Raw genomic sequence first — 12,500 nt, 5'->3', positions numbered from 1 at the left:
ACTCACACACACACACACACACACTCACACACACACACACACACACACACACACACACACACTCGCACACACACACACACACACACACACACTCGCACACACACACACACACACTCACACACACACACACTCACACACTGTCACCTTGCCCAGCGTGGTGTACTCCACTGCAATCTCGCTCAGGAAGAAGTAGACGTAGTTCCCGTAGTCGATGGCGTGCAGGAAGTGCGGCTCTGCAGAGGGAGGACAGATTAATCAGCGATCACGTCTGTCACGTGTCACTGTCGCTCTGAGCATCAGCTCATCGCCATGGTTACAGCTGATAACAGCTGCTTTCAACTGCACCGTCACACTACAGCCACTGCACAGTCCCGCGATTGGCTCACGCGTGCGGCGTTTACTCTGGTCACAGGAACGTGTCGCATCCTGGGACAGATGCTGTCGCCCTCGGCTTCGTGGCGTGCAGGTGTGATTCACCACAGCAGAAGTATGCGGACAGCCTCAGCAGGCTCGCAGTGAGCCTCGGCTTCAGCGGGTTTACGTGAGCCGTGCGAGACGTCAGCCACACCGATATAAACGACACCCTCGAGTTACGTGCGTTAACAAACTGCACGACATCCGAACGTGCGAGCGATGGAGCCGTGACCCACCTCGCAGCCACTTGGAGTCGTATTTGACGGTCCTGAGGACGGGGCGGCCCTCGCCCAGGCTCCTGTAGATGACGGCGTCGCTGGCCAGGAAGTCCGTCATGGTGGCCGAGTAGAAGTCTCCACCTGAGAAACATGGCAGGTGTATAACGTCACATTTTTACACGGGATGATAAAGAAGCACACCTGTTCACCTCCACACATCAAACACCTTCAGCCTCGTTTGTCCTTGTTTGGACCATCCAACAGAAACCACTTTCTATTTTTCTATGTGTGTGTGCTGGAATAGAAACGTCGCTGACCCAGTTACAGTCGACTCACCAGCGAACAGTCCCACGTTGGACTGACCGGACTCGAAGGGACAGCGAGCCTGACCCACCAGCTCCTCCCCGACCTGCTCCAGCGAGGTCATCTGAGTGTGTGGAGCAAAGTAAAAATACAGATTAAACTACAAATCCCAGACAACAGACAGCAGCAAGCATTCTGTTACTCCCTCGTCTATGACAACGCAGATCAGCTGAGCGGTGACCTTTGACCTGCCTGCAGTGGTAGCAATAATGTATAATGAGTTTCTTTTTGTACTGATGATGTCGTAGCGAGCTGAGAGCGCTCAGCTTGTACTTCACTGTCAGTGCAGCGGCTACGCTAGGCGAATCGGGGCCTCATAAATCCACCCGTTTGCAGGCCTTGAGGCGCCGCTCCCGCCACCTTTGACTCCATGCTCTGACCTTTCTGCTCAACCCTCCCTCTCTCTTCAACACTTCATCCACCTCTGCTTTATTTCGGTGCTTATTTTTCCAGAGATGTCACACACTTTGGATTCTAGCCAATCATTTTACCTTTCCAAGCGTAGTAGGCGGGCCCAGGTACGTACGTTCTTTTAGAGCAGAGCTACAGGTTTAAAATGTCCAAGGTGAAGCGGTCAAAGTCTGGCTGTACTTCACAGCAAAAGATGCAAACTCAGCAGCAACAAGTGCTTTAAGCTGATACTGTGATACTGTCAAAGGAGGTAACACCAAGAATCTGATGAAACACCTGGCGACGCATAGCGTTTTTTTAAAAGCCGAGAAATGCGCCGTATTTGATAGCTTGCTGCGAGACCTCACACCGAGCGCATCTACTGCGGGTGTGGTAAATCTCCATTAGAGAGTCAGCGCGCATCGCCCCGTGCGTGGGGCTGGACGGTGCTTATCATTTTGCAGAAAAAAAGAGAATGCTGAAAAGAAAAACATGCGAGGTTTTTGGACAAAGTTTGTTCTCCATTCTTTAAGCACCGTTCCAAAAGTACCGATTTGGCACCGGTATCCAATAAAACCTAAACGATACCCATCCCTAGCCCTGAGTGAGTCCCAGCACGAAAGCCTGGAGCTGGAAATGAGCCTTCAGGGCACCTGTGCTAAAGCTAACAGCAGCGTTGAGGTGATTGGCTGTTTCAGAGCAGTGAGAAGATGAAGGCGCTTCCAGGTCCTCGCTAACAAAACTGCTCTTTGCTGGATGATGAAAGCGCCGCGTGTCAGAGGTGTCGCCTGCTCAGCTCCTCCCAGGGGAACAGAGCGCTCTGTGAGCTTCGGGTGAGCAGGTTTCCTTCTCACCGCCGGAGGTTTCAAAGCACACAAAGCTTCTGCTAAATGGGGTCATTGGCTGTCAATCAAACCGTAGCGGCACGGCGGCGTGATGGGAAAAGAAAATAAGAGCGCAGTTCTGGATTGACACCTGAAATTGTGGCTTTTGTTGTGAAAGTGTCGTTAGGTCTCGACAAGGGGTCCCGATCCACCTGACACTTTCAATTAGGATCTGGGGACGCCGTCATGTCAACTCTGCGCTCATTAACCCGACGCTGGTGACGGCGGGGGGAGCTGAGCGGCTGAGAGGATAATGGGCACGGAGAGAACAGACGCACTCAGACACAGCAGCGAGTTGTTAGGAAACAGTGACGGGAAACAAAGGCGGCGCTCACTTTATGCGACTGCGGTAATCAGTCACAGCAGCGCTCAGCAGGAAGCACGGCTCCATTTAATTGACTGGAATTAAAAAATTAAACATTTTAAAATAATAACTGGCAAAATATCAAAGTCATTACCTTCAGTTCATGTCAGAATGACTCACGTCCAGAAGCAGCAGGACGGTGCTCTCACCACTGAGCTGTGATTGGTCCTTTCATTAGTCCTTCACTCATTATTACACATGGACACACAGGCAAACCTGTCTTACTGCTGCACCCGCAAGTTCCAAAAAGGCACCACTTTTACTTTGAAGGGGGACACTCTCCGTTTCCTGTTTGCATCCTTTTTCACATTTTACTGCAGCTGATCGAGAGCCTGAGGCCCTGTCTCAACATGCATCAGTCGGAGACCAAGTACTGCTCCAGTTCAAAGTACGCATCAAGCCGAGAACGCGAAACAGTCCCGGATGTGTTCTCGCTCCGCCCGTTTTATCGAGCATGCATCGGTGGTGACTTGTGTGTAGCTGGTACAGCTAAATATCCCAGAATGCATTTCGTCCCAAACCCAAACGTGGCAATGGCGGACGAGCGGGGCTAAAAACTTTTAAATATTACTCTTTCTGGGTCACAAAATAAACTTTTAAGTTATTTTCAGGCGAGAATGTAGCTGTGTGAACTTCATATATCTGCTCGATTTATCAAGATATCACATATTTCCAAACGCGCTCCGACGTTTTCGGAGACGTCTGTGACCCGCCAGCTCCATAGCAGACAGCGAGGTCAAGGGTCACTAAATAAATGGTAAATGGCCTGTATTTATATAGCGCTTTACTAGTCCCTAAGGACCCCAAAGCACTTTACATATCCAGTCATCCACCCATTCACACACACATTCACACACTGGTGATGGCAGCTACATTGTAGCCACAGCCACCCTGGGGCGCACTGACAGAGGCGAGGCTGCCGGACACTGGCGCCACCGGGCCCTCTGACCACTAGAGCCGGCGAGAACAGCGGACTCCCGGCACATTGTTTACAACCCCCCCACTGAGGTTAAACATGATATGTAAGTCACTTAGCTCACTTCTAAATGTTAATGTTTGGTGTATTTCAGTTTTATTTGTTCCTGAGTAAACCGGTTTGGCTGTGATCAAAGTTAAGCTTCATAACATATTACTCACAGTGAAATTAAGAGGCTCCAGACCTGTGACATCGTTCTCGCCAAGTCCGGACTCGCCGAGTACACGAGCACAGACTCACTTGAGAATTGAGAAAGGGCCTGAAACCTGCGAGTGACCAAAGCAGCTGCCAGCTTTTCAGTGCAGCATCCTCTCTGCAACCCCCACCCATCCGACATCCACCTACCCAACACCCTAACCCATTGTCCGACATCCAAACACCCAACATTGTGCCAACCCCACCCGACATCCAAGCGCCCGACATCGTGCAACCCCACCCGACATCCACCCGCTCAGTGATTCCACACTTGAACCTAGAGGCTGGTATGAGCCCACTGAGCTGTGACCTCACAGAGAGCTCGCAGCCATAGCCCCTCCCCCTAATAGTTTAGACATATTTTGTAATTTAAGAACTTTCAGAGCTGTTCCTGCTCTTACGGCGGGGGAAGCACCGTGAACAAACAACAACTTTCTGTTTTAAATTTACAGGACAGTCTGGCCAACGAGCGAGCGGAACCTTCTCTCCTAGTTTAAACATTTATTTCTTCACTGCAGAGTTTCTTCATCATGTAGGAAACACAGAAACGGCTTCTTCTTCTTCTGACATTCACATATCTGACTCTGACAGGAGGGGGAGTTTCACTGGTCTGGTCCAGTGAAGGTCAAAGTGGGCTGTCCATGTAAAGTGGGTTTGATGTCCGTGCAGGATTGTGTGAAAGGATGCGGTGAACACGTCTCATTGGGATGACTGTAATTCAGCCCTCAAACACTCACGAGAAAAAGCTGAAGAGGGGAAAAATGAGCTTGCCTTTGCTTAATGATCGACTGTCTCATAATCCACACGCAGCCAAATACGTAAAGAAAATTAATAAAATTAAAGTCTAAGTAAGAGCTGGAGGAACTCCGACACGCTGCAGTTTAAAAGCTATCGAATTTAATATTGAGCTGCAGAAGGAGAGACACAACGCAGCTGTGAGTTCTTTAAAGCCCCCGCTCCAAGCACGCCCCCTCTCCAAGCGCGTCCCCTCTCCGAGCGCGCCGCCATCTGAAGCTCACCTTGTAGTTTCGGCACGTCGGGTTGAAAGCGTTGGTCCCGCAGGCAAACAGCGTCTCGTCGTTTCGAGGCACCAACACCTTCACGTAGTTGTAGCACTCGTCCTGGAACACAAAGGCAGAGTTAGAACTGTGAGGAAAACTGACGGAGCAGCAGAAGCAGAGGTGGAGGCGAACTCACGCTGTTCTTCCCTCTGACCGTGCACTTGCTGACGTCGTTGGACTTCCACGTCAGCTTCTGAAACACAGGAAGAGGAAAGTGAGGGCGTGATTTTCTCAGCATGTGGGGGACAGAGGTTTGATTAGATGTGAACACGCGTGCGAGGAGGCGGAGCAGCAACAGCTCACACACACAAACCTCAGTCTCAACCACAACACCAAGCAGCCACCTTTTCGCGCTCTCCATCAGCACCGACGTTCTACGCCTAACCCAGCATGCTTCACTTCTCTGCTGCTGAGTCATCGCTCCACAGAAAAATGCGACCTATTTGGGCTGATTTGGGTTTTAAAATAGAAACAGGATGCCTCAGCGTGCAGCCTCGCAGCGAGCATCATTTCACTCACACTCAGCGTGCATCAGAGGCAGCGTCAACAGGTCTGATACCATGCCAGAAATGTAAACACACCTACAGATAACCTCGACAGACAAAAGCCCAGCCTGCAGCTTGAAAGAGGCGGGGCTACGGGCCTGTAAACCCTTTTATTCATGATGGATTTAAAGAAATGGGATTAGATCCCAGCTGGATACAGATTATTCCCGTCTCTCCCCCTAAAAGAACAGATGTGGGCGATCAGCGCCGTGGTAAAACGTGCTAAACCCGACGAGAACACGAGTCCATAACTGCAGATTAAAGCGCACACAGACCGACGTGGTCCTCGCCGTGCCGCTCAGGTCGGAGCACCGATAACGAGAGTAACAGCTCACATCAAAGAGCTGCCGCCGCCCGCCGTCCCACAATGCACCGGGAGGCCCATTACCGTGAGGAGCCCCCGTAACCTCTTCTCTTTGATCAGGAGGACGTGTGCAGATCAAAGGAAGCGCGTCCTTTGTGCGTCACGCACAGTTTTGTTGTGCGCGCTGATATTTACAGCGAGCACCGTGAAGCAGGTCAACAGCAGGTCCACGCAGACACCCATCAGCACCAAAGGCTGCAGCGAGCAGCGCGGCACGCTGACATCATCGCCGCTGACGGCCAGCCGAGGAGAAGGAAACATCTGCGGTTTCTGTCTGCCCAACAGAACATGAGCATCTCTCACCTCCACCTGGCTCCTCTCTCACGCTGGAGGACATTTTGGCGTCCACGTGGAGGGTCATCGTCACGCAGCCTGACACACTAACTTCAAAGCAATGAGCTGCAGCAACGGGAGGAGGAGGGAGCTCGAAGCAGAACATTTCACTCAGTTCTCTCTGAAATGAACTTTTTGTTTCACACGACGCTGCTGGTGATGCTCTTCCACACCCACTGTGACGTGGAGTGCCACAGAGGTCTGTCCTCGGTCCCCTCCCTTTAACTCTGCATGGATAGGGCCAGCTGTGACACTGAACCCACGCTCTGACACGTGAGTGTCGTGATGTGAACGAGGCAGAAACGCACGTATAAGAACCTCTTTGAGCTTCCTGTCAGCGAGCTGCTCGGAGGTCTGCTCAGCTCAGCCTCGGTCTGATGTCTTACAGCTCAAGCAGCTTCATGCTCGGCCCCACACCTCACAGCTCTGACTGCTTTCATGTGCACTCACAGATCGTTGCATTTGTCTTTGAACATTTTATCCTAAGACCGCGTGTGAGGAACGCTCGGAGGCGACACCCCGACAACTCCACGCAGCCATGTCGTTGTGTGTTTACTGAGCGATCGCACTCACCAGCTGTGGGACGACCTCCCCTGAAGCCGTCGTCAGGTTGACTGCGAACACGTGATCCCTGCGGAGGTCAAAGCACAGAGTCAGCCTCTTTAATGGACTACGATCGACGTGCTGCCCATCCAACCCCTCCATGATGCACTTCCTATCAGGAACACTGACAGCTGTTCATTATTATTGATTTTGCTGTTGATTCTAATGTTTCTGATAAAACATATTCAGTGATGAAGTCTCGACCGCTCTCAGGCCATCTTCAAAGGCTCGCCTCAGATCCTTGCGTGTTCGCCGTGTCCTAAAAACACGGATCCTCATGTATGATCTGTGCTCTGCACCACGGTGAGGGATCTTAATAATACTCAAGCTCCAAAGGGCTATTGTGATATTCCAAAAAACTGACGTAAGAACTTCCGTCGCACTTTCTACAAAGACCTGCTGCGTGGCAGAAAGTCCTCGTGACGCTCTGAATGAATGAATTAGTATTTTGGTTCTTCCATGGCTCCGCGGTGTGTGTCCTACTCACAGCCCCGGACTTCATGGATATTTTAATGAGCAAACTAACAGCACAGAGCTAAACGTCAGCTGGGCAGGCTGGAACCATCCGGAGGCCAAAGTACGTCCGACTGGTCACTTCCTGTTTCCAGAAATATTCATTCTGCTGTTTATGTGACAAACGGGAACCAAGATCCTCTCAGAGTACAGCCGACAGCAGGAAACACTGGCAGACGTTCACCTGAGTAAAGGCATGTTCGTGGTCACGAGTCATTCCTGACTGTTGCTGCTCTCTGAGCTGGATTTGATTTTCAGGATCAACAATGAAACCAATTTATGGACAGCAAACGTGAAAAATGTCTCTTTGATTTCCTCCAGCCTCAGGTTTACACTGACAGGAACATCAAATCATCATTTAAAGAGACTGAAACGATTTAGAGATCACAGGAACACTTTGATGTTCACGTTGAGCCTGCTGACCGACTCACTACTGCAGTGCAGTGTGCAGCTACGGGAAACTCACTATTGTGTCCTCACAGGTCACGTTTACTAGTTTACTCAAGCTGCTGAAAACACACAAGTGTGCGTGCATGTGCGTGCGTGCATGTGCGTGCGTGTGCGTGTGCGTGCGTGCCGACCTCGCTGCGATGTACAGCACGTGGTTGATCCGTAGCATCCTCTGGAAGTCCAGGCCCAGCCTCAGCGTGTCGTTGTCCTGAAGCAAACCCTGAAACCCCGGGTACTGAAACGACTCTGTAAACGCACAAAAACATAAACGTGTGTGTGTGTGTGTGTGTGTGTGTGTGTGTGTGTGTGTGTGGAGAGCATGCTCACAAATGTGGGTGTGGTCAGTTAAATCAGAACAAACAGGAACACAGCAGAGATAGATTGTCTCTGTCCAATCAGATGAAGGAACGGTTGCTATAGTGATGTGAAACGACCACAGTGGGACATCATCACCATCGCGCAATACTCACGCTCTGAGCTGACCACGCTGATCGGCTCCAGGTCTTTGGGGAAGGGCGTGGTTGAAGCTGACTCAGCCGGCAACCAGGAAGTGAGCAGCAGCAGCAGCAGCAGGGTTGGGGGTCGCCATGGCGACAGCCAACAGGTCAGGGCCATTGCGAGGAAAGAAATGGAAGGAGGAGGGGGCGGTGGAACGGTGATGTCAGCAGGTCATGGTGGACGTCAGCTGTCAGGAGAAAGACACAGAAAGAGGTGAAGGTTAGACAGAGAGGTCAGAGTTCACCGTCTTAGGAGCTCTTCTATGCTGTGCCATGCACGGAACAACATAGAAGAGCAAAGAAGGCAGTTCAAAAAAGCCCCCCCCCGACAGCCAAACCCATCTGTTCTCTGATTGGATTGTTACATTTGTGATTGACATGACATTGACCAATCAGATGAAGGGAAGAAAAATAGGGTCAAAATTCGTACCTGTAACTTGCAGGGTCTTTTTGGCTAAGTCCACACACTAATCTTTTTTACAAGTACAAAATACTTATGACCACATTTTGAGCCCATACTAATGTTCACATGTTGGACAGAGAGGACAGATGGTTTGAAAGAGGAGTGAAAGAAGCATCTATGTCCACTGTGAGCGACCATCTTTGAACAGAGGCGGGGTTTACGACACCAACTCTCTGCCATCTATAATCCAGTTTTGAGATCCTCCCCAGACGCCTTAACACCCACTCACATCCTGGGCCATCTGACCTCAGGAAATCACATGATAGGGTGGGGCCAGGTTTTACAATGAGCTCACCCGAAACTCTGGCTGATTGTGGCTGATCTACCTAATCATGTGATTAGAGGATCATCAGGGGGTCCTTTTGTCCCTCTGTGGGGGGTCACTCCCACTAGGTTTATATCTGGGACTCTCCACCATTTGACCTTAGAACTGAAGAAGCTTCTCGGATGAGAGGTGAAACGTCTTCAAGCAACTTAAAGAAGTCCAGACGCTTTTCTTTGCAAGCTCCTTTGACTACGATGACCTGGATGACTGAGAACCTTCACAGACATGTCAGAGTTCACCGCTCTTCAGCCACATCTATAAATCCTGAGGATTAGCATATCGCTCAGCCATTACCCGACGGGCGTTCAATTCTGACTGTCAGCACATTAACACAGAGCTCTCATAGCTGCACAGGTGTGCCGTGTCCACACCACCATCGTTAGCAGGGCGCCCAGCGAGGCTGCACGAGCAGTAACTCCACCCCTCTCTGTTCCTTTTCTCCTCCACTGCTTCATGGACAGCAGCTTTCCATGACTCCTGCTTCATAATAATGCTTCTGTATCTGATCCTGGGCTTCGGAGAGGACACGGTTCATCTGTGTCTGAAAGAAGCTGTTTTAGCCCCTCCCCTTTAACAGCTTGCTTCTGATTGGGTTCCCTTGCAAACAGCAGGTTTGACCAGTAGGTGGATAACAGGAACATCTGTTCTCTGATGTTATCTGATCTCCTGAAGGCCCCACAGTCCCACTGAGGACCTCTGTGTGTGTGAGTGCCTGTTTACATATGGTTGTGGGGACCAACAGTCACTAATGAGGACAAAAATGCCCGTCCTCATGAGTTTGAAGACATTTTTTAGACTCAAAATGTGGTTTTAGTGTCAGGGTTACAGCTAGGCTCTGGGTTATGGTAAGCAGCAAGAAAGCATTATGTCAATTAGATGTCCTCACTAAGACATAAAAACAAGAATGTGTGTGTTTGTGTGCTGCAGGTCAATAGGAGCTGCCGAGGGCGCCCCCTGTAGGCAAGCCCCTCCTCCGCTCGCTGGTGTCACAGTGAGTGAGCATGAAGGTGAACGCTCTCCTCTCCATCACCTCCTCCTTCCTGTCGTCTCCTCACCTCACACCTGACAAATGAAAGGTGGAGAAGGCGGTCCCAGAGGTGACCAGTCCACTCCTCCTCCTCTTTATTCCCTGGCCTAGAAATGAAGGAGAATGAAGGAGGCGTCACTCCCTCCTCCAGTTTTGGATCTGAAAATATCGCTTTTCTTCCTCCTCCTCAGAAACATGATGGAGGCCGCTGGTGCCAACACCTTCCTCGTCTCCATTACAAGGTGTGAGGAGGAGACAGGCGGTAGAACGTGGAGGAGTCTGAGCATGCCCACAAACTGCTCCCTGAGGAGCGAGCGCGTCGCCATGGTCACATACAGCTCACCGTTTCTGGTCATTTCCAACATGGCTGCCATGTAATCAGCCCTGATCTGAGGAAAGCTGATAGAATGATCACTGCATGCATTAGTGCTTCGAGCACCAGGCCACGCCCCACACACGCTGCAGAGGACGAAACATCCAGCGTACAATGACGTGGTGATGGGATGACAGGCTGAGAGAGGAGGAGGTGGCGACCTGCAGCCGGGAGCGCCGGTGATGAAACGGGTTCAACTGACCAATCAGATTCACGTTCAGTCAGAGATCGGAGCTCAGAGCAGCCAATCCAAAGTCAGGAACTCTGAGGCACGACAATCCCAAAACCACGACACAGGACGGTTACAGATGTGTGCGACTGCAGAGGACGGCGATGTGTTCAGGGACCTGTGCATCACAGGGGACACATCAGCTCCAACACAAGCACTGCATGTTGCTACAGATACGTGGCGAGAGCGCGCTCACACAAACAGTAGCTACAGTGAAAATACCAGCAGCTGATCCAGACGTTATCCTCTGCCCTACACTACAGGCCGCTGCATCAAACACATTCACACGGGTGTATTCTGGCACCATCACCCCAACACGATCGCACAAACAGGCATTTCCTCTGAAATCAACACGAATCAAACAGCAGCAGGTAAAAAAGCTCAACATCACAAAAGTGCGACGCAAAAGATCAAAGACGTGAAGAACAGACAGGAAGTCCCAGAGTGGGAGGACGATGTGTGTCCACTCAGGACGCCAGTCATCGTCACTCTGCAGCTCTGCCCAGTTTAAACAAACCTGCTTTATGAGACTGACACCTACATTAGGAGGAGCCCGGCTCAGTCTAATCTCTGGGAGCTGTACCCAGCCCAGGGGACAGCTGGGGCCAACTAGGGGCTGGTCAATTTCAGGACTTGTCCAGGTGTGTCTTTGGGAGTGGATCAGGTGTGTGTGTGTGTCATTCCTTAAATCATTAGTTTGCTGCTCGGAGCCAAAGAAGCCCTCATGTCAATTCTCATTCAGTGAGACAAGCCTGAGACCCCCCCCCCCCCCACACACACACACACACAGCTCACCTTGGAGATAAGGTGGCTCTATTTAGGCCGTCTTTGAGACATTCTGTCTGGAGCCTCGTCACATTTCCTCACGGGGTCTCTGTGACAGAAACTCATTACTATGCGCAGGTACACATGGAGGTGTTTAGGTTTGACCCTTTTGACCCTTAATGTCTCTTCCCCTCGAGTGTGTGTGTCACTGTGTGTGTTGTGCTAGTTAAAAGCAGCTGGATGTGCACACCCATGTCAGCGTTTTGTCGGTGGATGAAGGGTGGAGGGCTAAGCTATCAGCTAATGCTAGCAGAGCGTCACACAAGCTGTGTCCCAAAACGTCGGCTGCATCCTTCTCGGTCTTCGAAGGACCCGACCCACGTAGACCGCGAAGGCCGGATGTGACTGCTGGTAATTAGGCCGGCATTTGCATTTGTTTGCCTCTGCACTAAATCCTGCTGGGTGCAGGTATCAAGGAAACAGCAGCGCCTCTGTGAAGAAGCAGACAGGAGCACAAATGAGAGCTGCTTTCATTTCATCCAGTAAATCAGCCTCAGCTCATTACCGTCAGCTGTGCCGCCGCCGCCTCCAGCCGTTTATCCTTCAAACGCATCGATATCGCCCAGCAGGAGCCGTTTAAGGAGGACCTGCATCTAATCCTGCACCCCCTGACTCCACAGGGCCCCTCCGGCAGGTGCTGGTCTGGACTTCACCTCCACCCGTGTGATCCCAGCCCTGTCCTGCTGTCTGGGTCGTCGTCCTCGGGGCACATGACCTTTCACACTTGTGTACACTGATTTATACAAAGACCACATTCAGATCTGATCGCACGCGATCTGGTTCAGCGGCGTCCCGTCTGACTGATTACACATGACTGCAGGGCTGATCGATACACCACGGCGCTGCGAGGGAGCAAACGCGCTAACGTGAACATGCCAGTGCTCCCCGACACAGCGACGCACAGCTTAAAGTGTCCATCAGCAGATATTTCATTTCTGATATTTGAACAGCAGCCAATCAGATTTTTTCATATTTGGATAACAGCCGTCACAGAATCCATCTTTACTTTACAGTCTGTGTGCCTCGAGTCAGCTGAGCTCTGCTGCGCTCACGGACACCGGAGATAGGAATCAGCTGTTGACAGCTTC

The 12,500-nt window shown here is 51.1% G+C and overlaps 1 protein-coding gene across 6 annotated transcripts in view; it reads right to left on the bottom strand.

Moving 5' to 3' along the window:
* Window positions 1–12,500, bottom strand: part of LOC146643002 (semaphorin-6D-like) — a 95,179-nt gene that overhangs the window by 38,223 nt on the left and 44,456 nt on the right. For all 6 annotated transcript variants that reach the window (XM_085395485.1, XM_085395482.1, XM_085395487.1 and 3 more), the window contains 8 exons: window positions 8,144–8,358; window positions 7,805–7,919; window positions 6,681–6,738; window positions 5,002–5,058; window positions 4,824–4,925; window positions 969–1,059; window positions 651–773; window positions 145–233 (listed from right to left, as the gene is read on the bottom strand). In XM_085395485.1, the coding sequence (XP_085251611.1) occupies window positions 145–233; window positions 651–773; window positions 969–1,059; window positions 4,824–4,925; window positions 5,002–5,058; window positions 6,681–6,738; window positions 7,805–7,919; window positions 8,144–8,288 (780 nt within the window). In that variant the 5' untranslated portion in view covers window positions 8,289–8,358. The remainder of the gene's footprint in view (window positions 1–144; window positions 234–650; window positions 774–968; window positions 1,060–4,823; window positions 4,926–5,001; window positions 5,059–6,680; window positions 6,739–7,804; window positions 7,920–8,143; window positions 8,359–12,500) is intronic.

This window comes from Rhamphochromis longiceps, linkage group LG22 (assembly GCF_057381845.1).
Source record: "Rhamphochromis longiceps isolate RC_006_pf linkage group LG22, R_longiceps_female_GT1.1, whole genome shotgun sequence".
NCBI classification, from domain to species: domain Eukaryota; kingdom Metazoa; phylum Chordata; class Actinopteri; order Cichliformes; family Cichlidae; genus Rhamphochromis; species Rhamphochromis longiceps.
Note: the sequence above shows the minus strand (reverse complement) of the source record. Positions and strands in the feature narration are given on the sequence as shown.